General features: G+C 39.2%; 1 protein-coding gene across 2 annotated transcripts in view; it reads left to right on the top strand.

Moving 5' to 3' along the window:
• DOCK10 (dedicator of cytokinesis 10) overlaps window positions 1-24912 on the top strand; it is a 279468-nt gene that overhangs the window by 67589 nt on the left and 186967 nt on the right. Inside the window, exon 1 of one of the 2 annotated variants that reach the window (XM_061205466.1) lies at window positions 3578-3739. The exons of the other annotated variant lie outside the window; for it this stretch is intronic. Within the exon in view, the coding sequence (XP_061061449.1) occupies window positions 3578-3739 (162 nt within the window). Of the gene's footprint in view, window positions 1-3577; window positions 3740-24912 lie in introns of those variants that run through there. 2 annotated transcript variants of the gene reach the window in all.

The following is a 24912-nucleotide window of genomic DNA, read 5'->3' as shown; positions in this document are numbered from 1 at the left end:
ATTATCTCCATGTTACAGCGGAGATAATCCGCTTGATAATACTCTCAAGGCTCAGAGAGGTTAAACGACTTGCTCGAGATCACACAGCTTATGGGTGGCAGAGCCTCGAATGAGCAGGAGTGTGTCTGACTCTGCAGCTCACGGGGAGCCTTTCTACTGCCTTCTGCTGCCGCCTCTTCCTCCAGGCTGCCACCGGGATCAGTTAGACTTGGACCGTGTTGCTCAGTACATACACTGTCAGTTCCTCTATGAATAAATCCAAATATAAGGAGGGTTCTACTTAGTTTGGGTAGCCTGAGTGCTCTGCCCTCCAGCTCTGGGAACAGGGAGAAAAGTCCTAGAGGCCCCCTTCTTCACTAGGTTCAGACTGATACCTGACTCTCAGCTCTCAAGCTGACAGGTGTGCCCATTGCCATCTTTTCTTCAGAGTGTGTGTGAGCCAGGCGGGCAGGCTGTAGACGTGCCCACCTCCACCGGCCAAGGGGAACTGACACCTGGGCTACTTATTCTGGAATCGTTTGCCCTTCTGCAGAGAGCTACTGTGCTCTAAAGTTTTGTCTGCTGGGGTGAGGGGTAGGGTCCATTAGCTACTCTCTCACACCCAGTGCCTACTTTCCTCGAGCTTGGAGGCCCCCTCCAGGGCTCTGTTGAGAACTGTGGCTCCTCTTTCCACGGCCTTCTCCTGCCCTGGAAGTTGTTATTCATCCTTCTTTTTTGATTATTGATCAATGTGACCATATTCACTTTTCATCTTTCAGAGAAACTCTGAAAACTCTCATCTGCTCGAAGATCCATCCCGCCCCCAACTTTCTCACTGTAATTAATATATTCCCTTTTATGCTGCTTTGTGGTCATTTCACTTGGACTTTGGGAAGAAGGGAAGGAAACATGTGTACTTCATTTCTCAATTACAGTATTTACATCTGAATGCATGTTTGTTTTCTAAGATAACATACTGCTATCAGCAATAGTGTTGGGTGCACATTTAATGCTTGAAGGCCAAATTAATGATTCATTTTATTAATACTTCAAAGAAAATGGCAGACACCTGTGGGGAGTTGATTCTTCCTTTTTTAATATTTCCTGTGTGTCAGCATCTATGCCAAACGTGAGGGAAAAAAGGTCCCTTATCTCTGTGGGTTGATTTCTATCTCTTCCTCCACCCTACCGCACCTCCAGCTTAATTTACTATTTCAAACTTAGAGCTCAGAATCCAATCCCTTTCTGGCAATTTTGCTGCATGTTTGAAAATTTTCATAAGAAAATGTTGGACTGTACGTCCAGCTGTTACTCTCTGGTTTTCATCCTTCCGGTCTCTTGTCCATTGGGTAACTGTAGTGTGTAATGAATTCGCAAGAAACTAATTCTTGGAGGTTCCCTTTCCTTGATGATGGAAGTTAAGAGAGAGAGAGAGAGAGAGAGAGAGAGAGAGAGAGAGAGAATTTTGAGACTCTGTCCATAATAGCAGTCCATCAATAACAGGGATGAATTTCTCAGAGGCAGACCAGGGATCGATGAATAGAGCAGGACTCTAATAGCTAGAAAGCACATCATTTGTTTCCCCCAAAGACTTTGGCATCTGCCAAAACATCTGACTCCAAAAGCCACCCCAGAGGTTAGCCAGACTTAGCAAGAGGTGGCTAGAAAGGAATACGGGATGCAAACTGCCTCTTCCCTGCCAAGCCCATCGTGTGCAACTGAGGGATCCACCTCCCCTTTCCTGTTCCCCACAGGAGTTGCTGGAGTGTTTAAGCACCTCCAGTCAGTGCCTTGCCGCATTCGAGCTATTCGGTCATGAGCAGATGACCAGACCCCGAGGGAATGGTTGGAGAGTGATAGGTCATGGGCTATGGGAGTGGGTGGACAGGGGGTGAGCACCGACATCCAGGGAGCCCCGAGGAGCAATCCTATTGGAAAAGACACATTCATAATCATGGCAACCCACTCCATGCTTTGTCTCTGGTGGACACCATTTATATAGATATTCAATACACAAGCCAGACAGGCTAAACTGTAACCTCTCTTCTGTAAATGCCCTAGTTGTTTGGAGTAAAAAATGGTTTAGATTAGCACCCGGGAACTCTGACAAAGGTCCGGAGGGAGTTCAGGGACTTGCCAGCATCATTAGCATTTTTTTCTTCTTTTTCCAGCCGCACTAAAATATGTTTGCTCAAAACATAGGGAGATGAAAAACTACTGGCAGCCAGTACCTCTTAAAAGAAAACAAAATGCTTTACTTCTCTGGCAAACATACCAATTAAAACGAGGCTGTGTTGTGACAGATTACGGAGCAATTAATGCCTAATTGAGCCTTCTGCTAGATGCTTCTGTGAAAGCCACTTTACTGGGGTCACACCTTAGAGCAAAACAAACCTCCAAACTTCCTGCAACACCCTCTTCTCTGCAGAGCCCAGAAACCAAAGAGAACATTTTTGAATCTCCGAGAGTTACACCAAAAGGATTAGCTAAACAGAAAGATCTCGACATTGAAAAATCCTACTGGGGATTTCATAGTTTCTTCATTTGTAAGCAAAATCTATTTTCCACGAGATATTTTTGGTGCAAGCATCCCCTGCTGTCCTATTCTCTTAGAGTATACCATTAGATCTTGAGGCCAGTCCAAGCAGGTCACGTGCCTTCTAAGCATCTCTCCGGTTCCCTCCTAAGTGACTAGTCTCACAGGAGTCAGGAAATACTAGACTCTTAACTACCAAAAACCTCAAAGTCCTTCCTGAAGCCTTGAATTCTTATTGATAGGATGTGAAAATGCTGTACAGCTGCTTTTTCTAAGAGGTCAGCTCGGCGGAACTCCCTGCCTGACCTCAGTAACAGAGATATTTTCAGCCCTGCAAGCCGCCTGTGTAAATATAAAAATGTATTAGGCTGCAGAACTGCGTGTGTGGGAACAGAACAAGCATGCCATTGGGAGGAAATCACAGGGGGAACACTGGTGTCACTCACATGGGTTTGGTTAATGCGTGCATACTTTTGATAAATCGTTTTGATTCAGCGGACTGCGTGTTTCAGATGAGCCCATTTCATTTCTGGAACTTATGAGCTCTGATAAGTAAAACCCCAGTCACTTAGTAAGGTGTCTAATAAATTTACTTCTGGAAGTTTTAACATTTTAAAACCATCATGTCACTCTTTGTATGCCACTCATTTGCCTTAGAAAAAAAATGTTAGTGTGAAGTCAATTTTTCAGTTGTTTAGTGTGAAAAAGAGTGATTTGTTTGAGTGTCTGAGAGGGCAAGATATATTTATTCAGACCTCTGAAACTAGAATGGAAGAGAATCACTGTAATGAACAGGAGACATGCTCTTGAAATGAACTGAGAAACGTTCTCTGAGCGAAATGCTGTAATATCCCTGAGTGTGTTCAGTTTTCAGTGGATCAAATCTTTCCCATCTCTGCATCCAAGCTATTTGGCAGCGATCAGATGATCAGAGCTCAAGGAAGTGATTGGAGAGTGAGCTGGCTGCAGCTGCAATGTAGGCTGTTTTCAGGGACAAGGAGCCACTGTTGTTCAAACATAGCATCAACATAGAAGTTATTTTGTGGGCTCCAGGATGCAGCGATGGGCTGCACTGCCAGCATTGTTCTGCTTCAAGCTTTTCGTTCTGTGGTCCAGAGGAGCTGTCCACACATTTGTAGACGACGCCAGGAGGAACCATCCCATGAAATTTTGCCTGTGGAAAGTGACGATGAAATGAGTAGACCCAGAACCCTCATCATAATGGTATGGTATCTGTGGCAAAGCAGCCTCCGTTGATTAAACTGTTATTATAGAAATGAGGTTGCCATTTGAGGTTTTGAGTTTTCAGCTTTCGATAAAGAAATGTGTGACCTAGAGTTTACTACTGTGCTTTCCTGTTTGGGGAAAATCTTTCAAAATTGTTTCATGTATTATTCAAAGAACTGGTTTTCTTTCTCTTAGATCGGTCATGAAAATGTGCAGTTTATTGGTCTATGAGAAACTGTCTTCTGCCTAACATTTTGTATGCTGTTATTAACTTTTGTGCAGAAACAGAAAATTTTGAAGTCTCGTTTAATTAAGTGGATTTTATTTTATAACTCAAATTTGAAAGTAGAGCCCCAGATAGATATTTTTATATCACATGTAACCCATCAAGTTGTGTAAATGTTGGTAGTTAGATCTCTAACTTCAAAGTATTTGAGGCCTTTATTTCTGACGCTGCAATGGAAATGCTTTTCCAAAATGCTTAACTTACGCATAAAACCAGAATGAAGTTTTTGAGAACTTTGTGGAATGCATGGTGTTTTAATTAGAAAGCTGTTTCTTGCCACTTGTCAAATTACATTTTTGTCTGTGCTTTAATTATAATAGTGTTACTCCTTCTTTGTGTATCTGTTTGATCAGCAAGAATAAAGTAGAGATCAGAGTCTTTCCTTACTTTAGGTTCAGGGAGAGATTTGCTTAGTCACTGAAATTCAATGTTGGGATGGAAGTAGTGTGCTAAAGTTTCCAAAATTGGGGAGGCGTTGAAGCCTGCATGGTTTCAGCACAATCGACTTTTTTCTCTTAGATTTCAATGTTCAGATATCAAGGACGCAGTAAATAATGAATGATAAATACCTGTTACACTAAAAGTTTTTAAATGAAAGTCATTTGGCTTGGGCTGTGCCTTTGAGTAACAGAATACTAAGCTATAACATTCTATGCCAATTTCTCCAACAAATCAATATCTGGTTTTCAAAAGGGCGATACTGTTCTTCAACTGTTGGGCTATGATTATCTCTAAGAGGAAACACTTAATGGGAATATTTTCATACTCATTTTCCCATAAGTTTTCACAAATTAAATTTAAAAGGATTTGAGACATTTGTGCTCCAAGTTTAATTCTTAATAGCAGTAACACATTCTATATCTATGTGTATTACTCATGCCATCTCAGTCATTAAAACAGTCAGTTTTCCTAATTTTACAAATTAGACTATAAAATTTTGCAGCTAGAAATTTGCCCCCAAAACTGTATTTCAAAGTAATTGAGAAATAAAAAATAATAAATTCACCTAATAACAATGCCCTGTTTTTTTCAAAGATCCTTTTAATTCATATGGTACCTTTACTGACATTGAATGAGGTGATGATGGATTTATTGATGAGGAAAACAGGTTCAGAAAGATTGAATACTTTGTTCATATCACACAGCTGCCAAATGCCAGAGCCTCAAGTCACACTTAGATCAATAATTCCAAAAGCCAATATACTTTTTCACTCTGTTCATATCTCTAAGGAAATAATGATAAAACTGAGAAGAGTGAATTTTTATGAGAAGTCTGATGGAAATGTTGGACCACTCAGAATAAAATATGCTCATAGAAAGTTATTGTGCATCTTGAAAGTTTCCTCTGGGCCACTTGAAGCTTCACACATTCCACAACTATTTGTTGCTGATACACTATGGGCCAACCACTGTTCTAGGGACTTGGAATCCACCAATGAACAAACCCATCAAAGATCCCTGCCCTAAGTTGCAAAATTTTACTGTGCTAGTATATTTTGCAGATTTCATTATGGAATTACTATATTAAGGTTGCGATGCTTAGTGTCCTAATTTAAGTCAATGAAACGATTTCCTATTTTCCAAGATGGTGGTTTGAAAACTTGAATGTGTTTCAAAATCACCTAAGAGTTCTTTTTTTTTCTAATTTTTATTGGAGTATAGTTGATTTACAATGTTGTATTAGTTTCAGGTGTACAGCAAAGTGAATCTGTTATACATATTTGCACTCTTTTTTTTACATTTTTTTAAAGCATTATTCATTTTTTAATTAATTAATTAATTAATTAATTAATTTTTTTGGCTGTGTTGGGTCTTCGTTTCTGTGCGTGGGCTTTCTCTAGTTGTGGCAAGCGGGGGCCACTCTTCATCGCGGTGCGCGGGCCTCTCACTATCCCGGCCTCTCTTGTTGCGGAGCACAGGCTCCAGACGCGCAGACTCAGTAGTTGTGGCTCACGGGCCTAGTTGCTCCGCGACATGTGGGATCTTCCCAGACCAGGGCTCGAACCCCTGTCCCCTGCATTAGCAGGCAGATTCTCAACCACTGTGCCACCAGGGAAGCCCTGCACTCTTTTTAAGATTATTTTCCCATATAGGACATTACAGAGTATTGAGTAGAGTTCCCTGTGCTATACAGTAGGTCCTTATTAGTTATCTATTTTATATATAGTAGTGTGTATGTGTCAATCCCAATCTTCCAGTTTATCCCTCCCCCCCCCCTTACCCACTGGTAACCGTAAGTTTGTTTTCTACATCTGTAACTCTATTTCTATCTTGTAAAGAAGTTCATTTGTACCCTGTTTTTAGATTCCACATATAAGCAATATCACATGACATTTGTCTTTGTCTGACTTACTTCACTCAGTATGACAATCTCTAGGTCCATCCAGGAGTTCTTATTTATACTAATCCTTGGGCTCCTGGCCCCAATGACTCTACATAAGAATGTCTGGAGTGGAGCCGAGGAATCTGCACTGTTAGAAAACACCCTGAGTGTTTCTGAGAATCTCAGATTCTGAGATTCTGATGGAGGAGCGTGGTGGATGACGCTCTGAGACACAGCGCTCTGGAAACTGGTCATCTAAACCCTCCACCTTGCATCCTCCTTTAACCTGATACGCTAATCTTCTTCTCACTCTGGCTACAAGCTTCTGAACAAACTGATTTTTTATTCTCTTACTTTCCCATCAACCACTAGTCACCAAATTTTGTATATTGATCATGTGTGTGGGGGGGGGAGGGGGGGTGGGTGTGTGTGTGTAAGAACACAGACTCTAGAGCCAGAGACTCTAGGTTGCAATCCTGACTTCATCCTTTATCGGCTGTGTGACCTTCTGCACACTTTTTAACTACTCTGTGCCTCTTTTCCTCCTCTGTAAGGTGGAGATAATAGTTCCCTCAGCCCAGAGCTGTTGTGAGGGTTTAATGAGGTAAGGATGTTAAGTGCTTGGAATCATGTCTAGATATATTATTATCAATAAGAAGGATCGGGGACATCCTAACTGAAAAAGTGACATTTGAGGGAAAGACCTGAAGGAGGTGAAGAGTGAGTCGGACCACTTTCTGTAGGGAAATGGTTTGGGTAGAAGGACCAGCCAGGGTGAAAGTCCCTGGCACGGGAAGAAGCTTGGGGTGTTTGAGGACCAGTGAGGAAGCCAGTGTGGCTGAGTGAGCCAAGGAGAAGGCAGTAGAAGGACGTCGTGGAGGTAACAGGGGACAGGTCATGTGAGGCTTGGCAGGCCATCATGAAGACTTGGGCTTTTTCTGAGAGTGAGAAGGGAAGCCGTTGGAGGGAGCAGGCACAGAAGTTAGGATCATGGGCTGTGGAGCCAGAATGTCAAGGTTTGATTCCTGTGTCTGCCCTTCACTAGCTGTGTGATCTTGACTTGTCCTCCGTGTGCCTTCATTTCTTCGGTGATGAAACGCAGAGAGTCACAGTACCTACCGTGTAGGGCTATTGTGAGAATTCAGTTACTACTTGTAAAGAGCTTAGGACAGTGCCTGGTGGGTAGTAAGTGCTGTGTTAACTATAGGTTTGTTAATTTGGATGGCCTTGAGCAGGATCTATGGCTGCCAAGGGTCCAGGGTGGAAGCAGGGAAACCATTAGTCAGGAAGCTATCGCAATGATCCCGGCTAAAGACCTGGATGGTAGTTGCTGAGGTTGTGAGAAGTGGTTCGATTCGGATATATTTTAAAAGTAGGACCAGTAGAGTTTGCTTACAAACTGAACACAGAGAGTGAGAGAAAGGGAGGAATGAGGGATGAATATATGGTATTTTGGTTTTGCTTTTTTTGTTTGTTTGTTTTTTGTCCTGCACAACCAGAGGACTGGGTTGCCATTCAGAAGGGGAAGCTGCAGGGGAAGATCTGCCAAGCTAATCTAAGTTCACTGTAAGACATGTTAAATTTGAAATGCCTGTGAGGTCTATACGTGGAGATTTCAAATAGGAAATTGGATATATAGCTCAGAGTCCCAAAGAAGAGTCTACAGAGAAGATATAATGCCTGGCACTGTATAAATACCAATTAATGATCGATGAATGAATACATGATCTCTCCTCTAATTTCCTATAATACTTATAGTGTGTCAATCCATTTGTAGTTAATCATATCTTTAGCTATTTCATTGAACTTTTAATTGTTTATTTACCTTATTAGTCATATTTTTTTATCCCACTGGTAGGTGGAAAACCCCATGTAGGCAGGAACTAAGTTGGCTTTATACCCCAGTGGTGCCCAGCACCATTGCTTTTATAGACTAAAAGTTGAGTATCATCAATGATTTGAAATCTTTAAGCAATTGAGGCCAACTTGAAAAGTTCAACTGTTAAAGCTGCCTTCCTAACTCTTCATTGAAATGTCCAGGAATAAGTTAAAAATGAAGACAGCTACTACAATAAATACAAGGGTTTGAATGTTCTGCAAAAGGCTTCTGCACTCAAGTCATCATTATACCAAAGAATCTCATTGCTGAGTCCAGGTCCTGAGTCTTCATATAGAGATCAGCTTTGGGCTGGCACTGATTATAGTTTGGCTGCATAGTCCAAAGTGGAGACACTTGGTACACATCAAAATAAATCATTGTAGGCCCTTGGCCTTTGCAAGGGACACATGAATCCTACCATCTGAGACTATTACAATGCCTATTAAAATGCAGTCAAATTTAACTGGGAAAAAATGAGGAAATTCCTTCAAAGCTCTAGTTTGTCTCTTCAAAAATTTTTGCTCTGATGGGAGAATTAACAGAAACCTTTTCATGAATTAGTTTTTCTTACATCCTTTATAGCATATTTTGTTGAAGGCCTCAGACACTAATTTAATTTATGGAGATCTGCTGTTTTCTGGGGAATGTCTATAATTTCTGATGTAATTTACTAATCACCAACCTTGGAAGTTGGCTTCCATTTTAAGGCCTATTTCCTCTTCCTCTCCCTGCCCCCCACCCCAAGAGCACTTATCCATTTATATGATGCAGGGTAGAGATAAAATAGAAGCAGGACAAGAAGCAAGTGATAGGCAGGCTGCTGGTCTCTCTCACTATATGACCAACTCCCAAGCACAATTCTAGGATCTTAACTCAAAAGTGAAATGTTTTTAAAATCCATGAGCATTTGGGGGTGTCTCTGAAATAGTAGAAACCATGATATTTAAATTTGTGAATGCCAGGGATCTAGTGCAGATAGCATGCGAAACGTGGCTTTGTCTTTAATTTTGGTTGAAGACAGAGGAAAATAAAAATAGCCGAACTTGTGGTGAATCGGGGAGGTGAACTCTCTTCTGTGAGTCAAGGATGTGCACTTATAGGATAAACATTTCAGAGCCAGGGAACTTCAGGTACTGCTTAAGATCTGCATTACAAGTCATGCTTTGGTGGTTGCCAGGTCCAGGGCTCTGATGAACTATGGTATATGGGTCAAATCCCGCCCACAGTCTGTTTTTGTATGCCCTGTGAACTCAGAATGGTTTCCACAACTTTTAAGTTTTGTAAAACAAAACAAAAAAGGAAGAAAAAGAAGACCACTATGCAACAGAGACCATATATGGCCCCAAAACCTAAAATATTTACAATCTGGCCTTTTACAGGAAAAGTTTGCCAACCCCACTCTGGTGAATGATGTGGGCTCAACCAAAATGGAAACTTCTCTCTTTTTTTTTTTTTTTTTAACTTATTTGATTTCTGCAGTGTACTTGGTCTCTGCCTAACTAGGTGCAAAGGAACCTGGGTTTTTCCTGGGCACCTTTTGTTCACCTGAGGGTCTGAGAACGGTTGTGATTCAATGATGAATCTTAGATTTGGAGTCAGAAGGCCCAGTGTCTGAGTCTCAAGCCATCACTTAAAAGCCCATATGACCCAGACAGGCTGATTCATTTGTCTGGGTTTGTGAAATGGGGACTACTCTCTATTCTGTCTCTTGGAAGCATCAGAATGTTTATTTTTATGGAATCACTTTGTAAATTAGTGAGCATTATATAAGGACAAAATCTTGCAGGTAGGGAGCTAACTTTACAGTACCAGAGATGCACTGTCCCAGTGAGAGTTCATTTTCCATTGGGTGACTCATCAGTGATGTGGGGAGGCAGTTTCCACTAGGGTTTTACTGTATTTGCTCCATGTCTACCGCAAAAGGTGGTATAGTGAGTGTGGCCAGAAGAGAGCGCCCATGAGTGAACTGTCAAGCTTCTACTTGATTAGCTTTTTGATCTTCAATAAATCTCCATATCTGTGTCCCCTCATGTAGAATAGGCATAATAGTCCTTCCTTCCTGGTCAAGTTCTTTGGGAACCTAATATAAGGAAGGAAGCTAAATGAAGGACATCAATTATTTATGAAATTAATGATGCCATCTCTTTGGAACACACATTTGTTTACATTTATGTCCTATGAATAAAATCAGGACCAGAGAGAAATATACTATGGGAGCTACTTCAAAGGAAATAAAATAATCTCTCTGCTTACTCTACGATAAATATTCTAATTTAATAAAACTTTATCATCACCAAAGGGATTTTAACATGTCTTCCCCAGTTTCTGCTTTATGCATGTGGAGGAAACGACTTCCCAATATTCTCAATCCTGAGTAAATGTTCTTATTTCATTTTAGTGAGGTTGAATTTTGAATATACTAATGTAAGATTCCCCAGGGAAAGGAATCTTGTGTAATGGAGAGTGATTTGAAATGGTTTGCCATAGATAGATGGGTGTAATGTGGAACTTAAAAGCACAGGGAGTCTTTGGCAGTTATTTTTCCTTGGGCACTGAATTTGCGCTGAAATCTCAAAGCCACAGAAAATGGATAAATGAATTGAATGGCTTCTCCATGGGTATAAGAATTGATTGAATGTGATTGAGGCTTAGTAATTAGCAACACAAATCTTTGAGGCAAAGCCATACTAGATTCAAATTACATCTGGTATCATCTTGTCCAAATAATCTGGCAACTTTCTAGTTCTCCGAATAACAGGTATTTAGAAATGATAAGGAACAAAGACAAAATATTCAAAATCTAAAATGTTTAAAATTTAAAACCACCACAGTGATAAAGAAAAGCAGAAAATCAGGTATACAGGAGTAGAAACTTATACCAAAAACAATTAGCAAATTCAACTATAGATAGATATAAATAGATATTATCGATTAAAATATATATTATAAGAACATGTAGAAGATTATGCTTTTAGTAGGTATAACTGTTTGAGGGGAGACCGTAATGTAAAGATTAAAAAACAATTTATTACAAGTAGAAACACATAGTTATATGGCTAGAAAAAGTCAAGACTCAACAAATAAGTGGTAACAAAAAGTCCCTTAACTTTTTAAAATAATCAAATATAGAAAAAGCCTGGTTATGCTTGTTTTGTTTTTGTTTGTGTCTTTGCCTTCTAGAAGAGTAGATTTAAAACTTATCCCCAAGTTCCAGGTTTCAATACAGTGAAATCCTGTGCAAACTGAGTAATACAGTTGAGGATAAAAAGGCATCTTTTGGCAAACCAAATACAAATAGAGTATTTTTGTCATGCTTCAACAGATTTCTTCTGGATAGTTCTTTTATTCTCTCATATTTTCTTCTCATGGAGGTGATTTACTCAGGGGCTAAAGTCTAGGAGTTTTGATATTCATTTCCCATAATCTGCTTTATTCTGCTGGAATACATTTTATTCTCTAAGACCATGTCCAACAAATTCAACATGAGTCAAACGAATTTGGATTGTTAATTATCTAAACATCAGAAATTCAGTAGACAACAGAGGGACAACTGCACCCTACCTTTGACAGGCACAGATGGCAAAGGCTAGCCACTGCCCTGCTCTCATGGAGCTTACAGTTTGATGGCAGAGACAGAAAGGACTCAAACAAATGTAAAATTGTAATCGTGATAAGTGTTTCAAATGAGAGTTACATTCTACCTTAAGGCTATACCCTTTGAGCATCCAACCTCATCCACGCAAGCAAGGAAGGCTCCCTCTAAGGAAGTGACAAGGGAGCTGAAACCTGGAGAGTGAGTAGAGGGAGGAGTGCCATGTGCCAGTCCTAACTTTTATTTTGTTGCCATGGGTTAAGAACCCTTGGTTCATGGACCTATTCCATCTTCAAAGTCAGCAGCATAGTGTCGTCAAACATCTCTCTGACTCTGACCCCTGACTCTCCTACCTCCCTGTTTCACTTACAGAGGACCCTTGTGGATTACACTGGTCCCACTTGGACAATCCAGCATACTCTCTCCTTTTCTAGGTTGGCTGATTGGCAACCTTAGTTCCATCTGCAGCTTACTTCCCCCCTTGCCATGTAAATAACATATTCACAGGTTCTGGGGCTTAGGATATGGACATCTTTGGAGGGCTGTTATCTGTCTACTGAGATATTTCATGGAGTTATATTAAAGTTCAATTAGTGAATACAAGTAAAGGATCTATTATGTACCCGGAACTTAGAAAGACCTCACTAAGTTTTAGCTATTATGATTGCCTCCATTGTCTTGTTGAAACTAAGAGAGGTTCACAAATTTAATATACTTTAAAGAGTTATTTTAGGAAAAAGAATTGGACTGCTAAAAGGAAACTTAATTTGTGCTTCATAGAATGTGGAGAAATGGAAATTCAAGGTTAGCGTATTTACAGGAGCACTGTAATACTTACTGAATAGATTATTCAAAGAACACCTACGTTTATTAGAGATTCTCTTCTATGTTATCCATCAATTGCCACTTTTCTAAAATTTAACTTTTAGTTTCTTTTTGTTTTCCCTTTATCATTTATAAGTGAATACTTCATCTTTCCAGTTCTCCAAATTATGCCAAAGTTAGAAATAAGGAACAAAGAAAAAACATACAAAATCTTAAAAAGAAATGTTTAGAATTTAAAACCTCCACAATAATAAAGTAGAAAATCAGGTGAGAGAGAGAAGAAAAAAGATAATACATTTTAAGTTCAGTAAGGACAATTGAAGTTATTAACTTAGAGATGAAGAATAGACTGCATCTTATCATTTTAAAGCTATTTCAGTGTTTCCTGATGTGAGCAGATTTTTTTTTTTATTACAGATCTATAACCATTAAGAAACTTAAGAATGCAAAACTATGGAATCTAGGTTCTTCAACAAGTTGGTACTCAGTAAAAGGTTTGATGAATGAATGAATGAATGTAAGCCATATCTTACAGGTCATGAAAGTTATAAAAGTAGGAATCTGTGAGGTGAAAACAAAATATGGGTTCATTTGGTAAATTATCAGCATCCCTGCCATCCATTGGCCCCTGTGTTGTCAGTGGCCTTCTTGGCTCTCGTGCACTTTATGAGAACAGACTGAATATCCCACAGAATATCTCCAAATTCTGTTTCGTGAGTCAGAGGAAGTAAGGATGGAAATCGCGTCCACAGAAGAACGGCTCTCGAGGGAGCACGTCCAGCTATTTGTCAAGCACTTTGCTAAGAACTTTGCAGTTATCTTTTCTTATTGCCACAACAACTACTGGAAGAAATTATTTTTATTCCCATATCATTAAGGAAGAAATTAAAGCATATAGAGCAGCTCTGCCCAACTGAAATACAACGAGCCACATAATTTTAAATTCTCTAGGAGCCGTATTTTAAGAAGTAAGAAAAAAAAAGATGAAATTAATAATATATTTTATTTAACCCAGTATATCCAAACTCTTATTATTTTGGCATATAATCAATATACAATTTTTAATGAGATAGTTTACCTTCTTGTTTTTATCCCAAGTTTTCAAAATCCAGTGTGTATTTATACTTATCACACATTCCAATTGGAATATTAAATATTTATCACAAATACTTGTGCAGTATTTAGATTTCATAAAATTTACATTTGAAAGAGTAAATTCACGTAGCCAAGTTGTTTCAAAACTAGTTAAAGTTTTCCACTAACTGGCTAGAGTACCAGTTTTTAAAGTTAAACCAAAATTAATTAAGATGAACTCAAATTAAAGATTCAGTTCCTCATTCACACTAGCCACATTTCAATAGCCACATATGGCTAGTGCCTGCTGCAGTAGACAGTGCGGGTATATCTAGCGGTTACTGAACTTGCCCAGGGTCACGCAGCTGGTAGGGACTTGGACTGGGGTTTGAACCCGGAGCGATTGCTTGTAGCCACAGTGCCACGCTGCCCCTCCCTTGACACACCGGGGAGTGGAGAGCAGCATGAGGCCCGGCCCGCCTTCACCAGCGCATTCTCTATTGCTTGCCCATGGGTGTTGGTTTCTCTGAATTAAATAAAACTAAATAACAAAAAATAGGTCATTTAATTTCTTTAAAGTGTATAGGGAGGGGGCAGGGGAGACCAGAGTATCTATTAATAGGAAGATTTGGGGTGAAGTAAAAATTTGTCATTTTTCACCTGTCTCTAGAAAATTTTTCTTATAAAGGTAAACATACACCCACCCTATGACCATTCCTAGGTATCTATTCAAGAGAAGTGAAAACATACATCTATGCCAAGACCTGTTCACTGCAGTTTTATTTGTAACAGACAAAATTCCAAATGTCCATCACCTGGGGAATGGATGATTAAATTTTGGTGTATCCATACATTGGAATAATAATCAGCACTAAAAAGAAGTAAATGCTGAGAGATGCAACAATAGGGATGGATCTTAAAAACATTATACAGAATGAAAGAAATCAGTTCAAAAGGCTACCCACTGCATGATTCCATGTCTCGGAAAAGCAGATCAATAGGGACAGAAAACAGATCACTGGTACCAGGGGCTCAGAGTGATGAATGGCATTGACAATAAAGGAGCACAGGGAATTTTTTGGAGTGATGGAAATGTATATTTTGATTGTGTTCTATATGCAGTTGTGTGCAGTTTTCTAACTCAATGAATTCAAAAGGGTGAATTTTAGTGTATGTAATCATACCTCAATAAAAAGGTGAACAATTTGGAAAAAAAAGAAAAAATAAGGTGCATAAATATTGTTATCAAGTTGGCAAATGAGTCAAAAATAAATTTAAAAATTAATTAATTAGTTAATTAAAAATGAAAAAGCTACCCAGGCTAGAGATGAAGTCAGGGACAACCCCAGTGTGGCCCTTACCAAACCCATAACTGCCACCTTCCCTGCGACCCAGAAACACCACTTCCCCCTTCCACTCCACCCTCCTCCCTCACTCCACCCTCCTCCCTTCTCTGGCTCTTATGCAGCCACACCCACCCCACCGATTCCACCCCCTTTCTCTCCACTCCTGCAGCCTGAGCGGGCCCACTTTCCCCACTGCACCCTCCTGCCTTCTGTCTCTGTTGACTCAGGGACTCAGGTCTCTGCCATGGCATTCTGCTGCTGTGTCCAGCGTGGCAAACTGCTTGGTACTTTTCTTAAAAATTCAGAGTTTTCCATGTAGATTATATAAAATAATAACATGCTATGAATTGGGGATCATAGAATTCAGCTGCCTCATTTGAAAGGTGAAACCCAGAGCCAGAAAGACACATTGACATATCTGTAGCTTTCATAAGAGTTGGTGGCAGAACAATGACCTTTGCCCAGGTCCCAAAATGATGAGACCCTCACTCTTTTAAACTACATACTCTTCCTTTCTCAATCCAGGGATAATGGGCCAGAGTATGTGCACGGTTTTAGGTGAAACCACATAAATGCTGACTGCAAAATAGTAATAACATCAGTAACATAGCAAATTATATCCAGTCTCTGATTATTTTAGAAGAATAAATTGATATAGGGATGGAAACCAATTTTGTCATTCAGTAGATAGGGGACTCTTACACCAAACTATTCTCTTGACTTTTCTTGAAGGATTAAACACAAAGAAAATGAGTTCCGGTTACTGTGTAGAGTAAACCAGTAAGATGAGCAGATGCTGCAGAGGTACAGCATCTTTTCATCTTATGGTGTTCGGTCTCAGGGGTCCCACAGCAGGGAGACCAAAGAAAAAAAAAAAAAGGCAAATCACTTTCTTGTTATCTCTTCAGATTGAATAGTTTACAGAGTTCCACTTTGAGAAGTGTATCTCTCCTACCTTGCCGAACTCTGAATCCCAAAATGCTGTGCTGTACCAGAAAGAATTATATAATGACAGAACATGGGATTTGATGTCAGACTTGTGCCCTTTGAATAGTATCAGACTATGGGAGAATTCTTTGCATTCTTTAAATCTCAGTATCCCGGTTTGCAGCGCAGTAATGATTCTTCACAGTGCTGTTGACTGTCTGAATGAAAATTGAGGAAAAGCACTTAGCACGGTGCTTCTGTTCCCTGTTCCTGAAGAGAATGTGCCTCTCTTTCATCTGTGAAATGAGGAAAATGTCTACTGCCCACCTGCGTCATAATTGAAGTAATGACTTCTGTAAGTTAAACATACACTGTTTACGATTTTGTGTTAATTCCAAAGGAGACATCTTGGTATGCCTGACTCTTCATTTTTCCACCAGATAAGGCAACTAGAGTGTTAAGAGACTTAGCAAGTAAACAAGGGTTATTCAAAAAGGGGACTCAGTGAAAAAGCCAGTGAACCAAATGACATTCCCCAGATGAAAGCCATTGGAAGAAATAAGTGGACCAAAAGCTAGAGATCAGGATCAAGGACCAAGAGATGTAGGCAGGGAAGAGGCTCACTGAGCAGGGAGCGAAATGAAGTGTGACGTGCCTTTTCCTCTCTCAAATCAAAGTGGCCGTGAGGACGTTAAAGGGTCCTTTTGTAAGGTTTGCTTAAAACCAGTCTGCTTTTGTACCACTCTAAAACAATGGAACATTTCAGTGGCATTCCTCCACCCTAGTTTTTTTTTTCTCTCTTAAAGATATCTGTTCTTTCATAAGGCTGCCATATTTCGTCCCATTTTTGCCCATGCTGTTGGAAGAGAATGCTGATGGGTTTTCAGTTAAAGATTGTGTGTATCCATGCTGTTCCTTTAGCTCTGAAAGTTGAGTGGAGCATGGCAGATCTGTAACTGATGGAACTGATGTAGAATCACATCTTCAGGGGCTGATGTGATAGCCATTGGAGGCTTTCGTTTTGACTGACAGGCAAATGAACCAATGAACATTTCTAGAAATGTTGTCTCCATGAACAGCCATGTAGTATTCATTTGCAAAGATATGGGGAATAAGGAGTGTGATCACAAATACATCCTTTTTTGCACAGCTAAAACAAAAAGAAATTATGAACCATACCTGAGTTTACCACAAAGCAGTAAGCACCATCGGAATCACTTAAGTTTTCCTTCGGAAGCTTTTTAGATCTGTTATCAGAGAAAGTGTATTTCACTACAGATATGGTTAAGGTCATTAAGGATCTTCAAAACTTTAGATTACTTACTTAAAGATGGAGATTGAAAAAAGAAACAGGATTGTGGGGTTATAGTATCACTAAGTAAATTTTAAAGTATTGGAAGAAGCCTGTTGCCTCAATTTGGGAGGACTGCTACTTCGACAAACAGATGCACGTTGTGAAAACTCCCTTGGCAAAAGCAGAGAGCCCAGTCTCAAGCTGAGATCACAGAGAAGTAAAGAAATCGTGGCTGAGCAGCTTTGCCCTGATGTTTTGCAGTGGACACTGTGCTTCTCTGAAGGTGTTACTGCCTGGACTTGGCAAACCCTACTTTCATTTTACCCTCCCAACCTTCTGCCCCTATTTGGTTGAAGTTTGTACGGGTAGATCTGTGTGCTTGTGTGTGTCCGTGGCTCTGTTTGTTTTGCAGTCAAAGAAACTTTCCAACCTTGTGTTGTCTTTAAACATTCAGCCTCATTATATCCATATATGCACAGTTAATTTACAGGTCCGCATCCATGTAGCTATAGACTGATATGGACTCAACTATGATAGTACCTCCATTAGCCTGATACACAGAGTTTTAAATGGAGCCTGGTGTGTGTGGAAAATGTAATCTACTACCTTATTTAGCCACTTAGGACTGAATCTGTTATTTCAGAACCTTGTGAGGATAAAGCCAATGAGGACAAAATTTTTGAGATACAATTCATTAATCTTAGCCGATATTCTCATTTCATCTCTTACCTTTTAGCAATAAATGTCGATTTATCACTGTTTTACAAAAAATACTAAATATGCACTGTCAAATAGATTAAAAGAAGTAATGTGCTGAAGGCCACATAGGCAGTGGAAAATTGAGACCAGGGGCCGATCGGCTGTAGGACGATGTAGTTGAGACCTGACTCACACCATCTATGGCGCAGAGAAGGGCTTACTGAGCCCCAGAACCTGCCCCACCCTAGATTATTTTGTGCTTAGACTCATATTCCTTGTGGTTTAACGAATCCAAAGTTTAAACTATTCTTAGTTCTTAGAGGTTATTTTCTGACTCTCCTCTTTAAATACCACATGGGAATTAGTTCAGTCAGTAAAACTAGACGTATCATTTTCTGTTAGCTTTGTCCTTGCCATTTTTGTTTCTCACAGGCTCGATTTCCCAGTCAATGCTCCCTTTTATGTGCCTGATCATGGTCATAATTTAACATTGTTTTACTTTCCTGGTGGTTATCTGTCTCCACATGCCAAGGTACAGATTTAGATGAATCCATTCAAATTCAGCTAGTGATTTCTCTTTAGATGTTTCCCCAAAATATATAATGATCGTGATGAGAAAACTACAGTTGCAAAAGAGTAAAAACCAAGACAGAATAATGCCTATCAGTTTTTCTCTTTTATATTTTTTTAAATTGTAAAAGAAGTATATACCACATGAACAATGTAAATAACGAATATCGGTATAAAATGAAACAGTGAAAATATTTGAGAGATTTTATTCAAACTTCTTACACACATTCCCACATTCCTCTCACATCCCTACAAATAATCATTAGTAACACCTACATATATGTAGTTTTCTTTTTTTACAAAATTAATATGACTTTTAGTAGGTGGCTCACCAAGAGATCTATTTAATCACAAAGGTAAACGTGATCATAACCCAGGACGTGCGGACACAGAGCCAGTTTTTGGTTTAATTTCTTACTGTAATTTGGTAAGGGGGCCTATGATAGTCACTGATATCACCTACTTTCTGTCATAGTCACCAAATAAAATGATAACTTTAGATACTTGATTATAAAATAATACTTTAGGTATATCCTACCCATTGCCAAGCCACTGGGCAAACCCTGAAATTTTTACTTATTATGTGGATCATCGAGCCATTCTTCATACTGGATAAGACTAAAAGATAGATGAAACTTTATCTGTTTGATCCTGGCGTATTCTGTGCCCAATGAATGGGGTCATTTCATGAGCTCTTACTTTTTTTAGCACCTACACTTTTAGACCTAAGGGGTTCCCAAAGGTGTGTGTAATTCCCTCCTCTTTAATTTCAGTGGTTAAATGTGAGTCTCTATTGTTTTACCTGAATATCTGCTTAAGATGAAATATTTAACTTTATAACCATGAGTTAGCTGGCATTGAAGAGTTTAATCCATGTTTGTTCACAGCCTCAATAAAATGTAACTGGCCATAAATCCAGCAAGTATTAAGGTCCCTTTCCAAAGAAGCTTGCTCTATAACCCATTATACTCTTTGTGACACTTAGAATTTTTCTGCATCTTTAGAATGAGGGTCCTTCTGCTTTGTCTCAGGAATGCTGTTTGACAACCACATGTGATCAGTTTCACAATTCACCTATCAGAGGCAGTGGTAGTCTTAGTGACTTCCGGAAGGAGGAAATAAATACTTAAGACTTCTAGAAAATAGAAATAAATCAAACATTTCCTTTTTGTTGCCCTGGGCATTACATCCGGGAACTTACAGTTGCAGAAAAGTAGAAATTCAGTCTTATATAAATCTTAACAGACTGTGTGATAGTTTTGTATATTGAAAATAGCCACTGGATGGACCTAGAGATTGTCATACTGAGTGAAGTAAGTCAGACAAAGAAATACAAATATCATATGACATTGCTTATGTGTGGAATCTAAAAAAATGGTACAGATTAACCTATTTACAAAACAGAAATAGAGTCACAGATATAGAAAACAAACTTATGGTTACCAAGGCGGAAAAGCGGGGGGATAAATTGGGAGATTGGGATTGACATATACACACTACTATATATAAAATAGATAACTAATAAGGACCTGCTGTATAGCACAGGGAACTCTACTCTGTACTCTGTAAGGACCTATATGGGAAGAGAATCTAAAAAAGATTATACGTATATATGTATATATTAATATTAATATATTAATATTAATATATACATATAATATGGATATATGTATATGTATAACTGATTCACTTTGCTGTGCAGCAGAAACTAACACAACATTATAAATCAACTATACGCCAATAAAAATTAATTAAAAAAAATAAATCAGGAGAATCATCTCTGAAAAAAAAATAGCATGTGTTACATCATTCTAGTGCAAAGAGGCCATGATGTTCAGAGTAGCCTGTGTTATATCCTAATGCAAAGAAGTTATGCTTTTTATCAAATAGGGTTCTCTTTCTAAAATGAGCATAAGGTATAGAGCTAGAGCCATGACTGGGGCACCATCCATCTATTTTTTCCTAGCAGCCCACCTGATTTTTCGGTATTAAGAATAGGCAGGCCCTTCAGAAATGTCTTTTGAAAGAATTTGGAGGGAAAGAGAGGGCTGAGAGTGGATGGTATATAGGTTGAACACTTTGTTTGCCAAATACCCAAAGGCGTCAGGGAGTCTGTGGTGCCCACTTGCGTTTATTACAGGGTAATGTTAATCAGTTAGCTCGATTCTGCTATAGACAGTAAGTAATTACATTCCCTGGAAGCCACAGTGGAGTGATTAATAATACATTCTAATTTCCAAAAGTAGCATTTCACACAGCATTTAAACATGGCTCTTTGAAAAGTATTTTTTTGTATACAAGAAACATGGGTGGAGTGAAATTTATTTCTCTGACAATAGTCCTGTGAAAAGGAAAATATTATAAAGTTTTCTCTGAGGCCTTCTGGCCCTTCCTGTGTAAATGAGTACAATTCAAGTTGCTTCTTTAAGCATTTTCAAATAAATTCTTAAGAAATAGTGCTGTAGGCTTCAGAGTTAAATGTGCTGTATGGGAGTTTTAGGGAAGCCACATAAATTCTTAATAATTATGGAGCACCTGCTATATTAGAGTTCTGAGACCAAGCTCTCTCAAGGGTAAAAAGGTAATTAAGCCACTGGCTCTGTATCTAAGAAGATAACTGCAGCAAGAGGGCATTTGGCCTGTACTAAGTGAGTACACTCTAAAGAGAAGTAAGGTAATTACCGTGAGCGAAACACAAAGAAAGTTCAATGAGGTTTCATTAGAGGGATAAGGAAGGCAAGAATCTACCCTAGAAGAGCTGGACTGTGGACTATATACAGCATCATACGGGAGATGAGGGCAGAAAAGTAAATTTGAGACCAGCCTTGAGTCTGAACATTGACCTTGCCGTAGAAGGGCTCTTAACAGTGCCTGCTGTGGAGCATGCAGTCAGCAAACATTTACTTAATATTTTCTACATGCCAAGCTCTGCCCCCACTCCTACACAACATGAAATTTAGACACTTTCAGGATTCTGACCAGATCTCCTTAACCTCTGCACACACTGTGAAGTTAAAGCACTTGGCATTAAATATGCACTTAAAAAGTTGAAAGATTATGTTTTGGAGAAAATGCACGTCATCAGATACTAGACGTAATTGCTTCTTAAAATTGTTTCTTAAAATCAACCTAATAATTATTAATATTTTTTCTAGCAACTAAAAAGCTGATTAATAAGAGTTCTCTTCTATGAAATGAGTATCTCCTATCTGATGTAGTGATACTGGCATAACCCACCAAAAAGAAACATTTTTGCTATGACATCCACACTAGAAGTGACTTGGCAGTGTAAGTGGGCAGGATGGCCCTATGTCTCTACCTTTAACCATTCTGCATTCTTCTTTCTCCTAGTCTTGTGTCCATGAAGTATGAGTTCTTACAACAGCGCTAATCCCTTCTAAGGGAGAAGAAAAGAAGAACAAAATAATGAAGGGAAGGGAGTTCTGCATTTTGGAGGGCATGTTGCTGAAGGGAAAATGTAAACTTCCATTTGTTGATGATATTCAAGACCATCAATTGCATTTTCTTAGAAATATTTAAAGGCCAATATTTAAACCCATGGAATAATCATGAAAAATCATGGTTTTATTCCTGGTCTCTTGGTTCCTATGCTTCTTTAAGCCCTCCAAAAGGAATTATTGGTGAGTCAAATGGTATCTATTTCAAAGAGCTTTGGTTGAAATATTAAGCTGTATTAAAGAATCATTTGCATTTAGAAAGTGAATGACACATTAAATTTTGAATGGGTATCAAATGGCTTTTATTTTTACAGCAGCTTACCATTTAAAGAGTTTTTGTGATTCACGTTAAATTCTGTGGCATATTTTTTATTACATCCATCTAAACGCAGAGAGTCTTCTAAATTTCGCCAAGGAAAATTCCCACAAGAGGCTTATGAATGTGTTCTAACCCACCGCATCCTGCATTGTCGACCTCCCCTCAAATATAAATTTTAAAATATTTTGAAAAGTAATATGGAGAAAATGGCTCTTTGAATTTCAGACCAAATTGTAAAAGCATGATGATTTCAGACTGAATAGTCTTTATGTCCCTGACACTCATCTAGTTAAATCTCACACCAACCACACACACATCCCAAGTGCCTCCGTGCCTCCTTGAACTTTTCCGTCCTACTCCTCTTTGCTCTGCAGTGGATGTGAATATTATATTATCCCTCTGCAATTATTTGCATTTTAAACCTTGCTTCGCAGGCATTAAGAAACAAGTAGGTTTTATAATAAGGAGCTCCAGATATCTTCCAGGGCCAAATAGTCCTTCCCTGAATTAACCCACATAGGAGTAACTGTACTCCCTACATGTAAGGCCAACCTTATTAAATTTTATAGTAGGAGGATTAAATTTAAGCCTGGGAAGTTGCTAATTGTCCATTGTTAATGATATATCAAAACAATTTGGGGGAAATGAGCTTGAACCTGCGCTGGAGAACTTCAGAACTTCATTTTTTTTTTTTTTTAAGTTTTTAATTAATTATTTATTTATTTTTGGCTGTGTTGGGTCTTCGTTTCTGTGCGAGGGCTTCCTCTAGCTGCGGCGAGCGGGGGCCACTCTTCATCGCGGTGCGCGGGCCTCTCACTATCGCGGCCTCCCTTGTTGCGGAGCACAGGCTCCAGACGCTCAGGCTCAGTAGCTGTGGCTCACGCGCCTAGTTGCTCCGCGGCATGTGGGATCTTCCCAGACCAGGGCTCGAACCCGTGTCCCCTGCATTGGCAGGCAGATTCTCAACCACTGCGCCACCAAGGAAGCCGCCAGAACTTCATTTTAATTTTGACTTTCTCCCTTCTCAGTCCCTCATATCATCATAGCTATTGTTTTTGAAATAAAAATTTCCCATTATATTACACTAACTCCAAATTTTCAGTTACTTGTCATTCATGGTTTAAGAAAAGCTGGGAGCAATGCCAGATTCCTATTAACATTCTTTATCTTCTTCGTGATTCATTAAATTTTTTCATGCATTTTTTTTTTTTCTTGCAGAGAGCAGAATTTGGTTTACAGTCCAATTGACTATTGGAACAGTGAGGCTAAGCAATACGCATTTGTCATTTAATACAAAAGACGTCAGCAAAAAAAGTCTTGGCATCATATTTGGATTATACTCCCAGGACAATTTAAAGTTGTGTTGTTTAGTGTTGAGAACAGAGAGGCCGGAAGGGTACTCCACTGGCAAATTGGATAGGGGTAGCGAGGAGTGATTCACACCTGATCTCAGCCATCCCAGCAGGGAAGCCATGACTGTGGAAATGGTGGAAGAGCCAAGAAAATGGCATTGGTGCTTTGGAGGGAGGATTTCTGGGATAAATCTGTTACTAAGTAACAGATTATGACATTTCTCCTCCTCTGGCAGGAGAAATGTCAATATGACTGTGTAGTTGCTAGAAACTATGAGGTATGTCAGAATCAGCCCTTGACCATCTTTCAAAGTGCAAGAAAAATGCAACCATAGCATTATCTGGAAAGAGTACCATGAAACCATCAAGTTATTCGAAAGACTCTTGTGGTCTCTCATCATGACTTACATGATTACCAACACGGGGACCCTATATGAAGAAAAGAGACTAGTATTCTCTTAGTTTCCCAAGGATAAATGTAGAGAATAAATAAGAACATTTGTTAAGGCTTCATAGCTGTACTCTCATACCATAATAGAGCTTTAGATCTAGCTAGTGTTTTCAAGATTATTTACAATCTCATGTCTTTATTTCACTGAAACAGGAAAATGATCAACACAAGTACTGAGTTCCTTATCCAGATATGTGATATAGTCCTTAAAATGTACGGTGGAAATAATTTTAAATTTATAGATAAATACCTTAGTAGTATCACAATAACCATTAATATTAAATCTCTTATCTTTCCTTCATCGTTAATATGAAATTGCTGCTTGAAAAATGTTTGCTTCCTCTTTAAAACAAATATTTCATTACTTCTTCGAGGTTTTGCTTAGCATTATGTTCCCATCATTTATATGAAGAGGTGTTGAACCATGCCATTAATTGCCACACCAATTTCTCCCACGAGCTGACTCTGCCTCAAAATGGTTTTTATTTTGAAAAATTAAAAAAGAAATTTAATGCTTTCTATGGCTTAACACCAGAAATATTCTCTTGTTCCATACATGCAAGGAGAGGGTGTTCTGGCAGGAATGTTAGAACCAAAACAGTTTTATTACTTCATTCGAGATATTGGTGCAGGGCTTCCCTGGTGGCGCAGTGGTTGAGAATCTGCCTGCCAATGCAGGGGACACGGGTTCGAGCCCTGGTCCGGGAGGATCCCACATGCCGCGGAGCAACTAGGCCCGTGAGCCACAATTGCTGAGCCTGCGCATCTGGAGCCT

This window comes from Eubalaena glacialis, chromosome 1 (assembly GCF_028564815.1).
Source record: "Eubalaena glacialis isolate mEubGla1 chromosome 1, mEubGla1.1.hap2.+ XY, whole genome shotgun sequence".
Classification (NCBI taxonomy): Eukaryota; Metazoa; Chordata; class Mammalia; order Artiodactyla; family Balaenidae; genus Eubalaena; species Eubalaena glacialis.
This window is presented reverse-complemented; position numbering and strand designations above follow the sequence as displayed.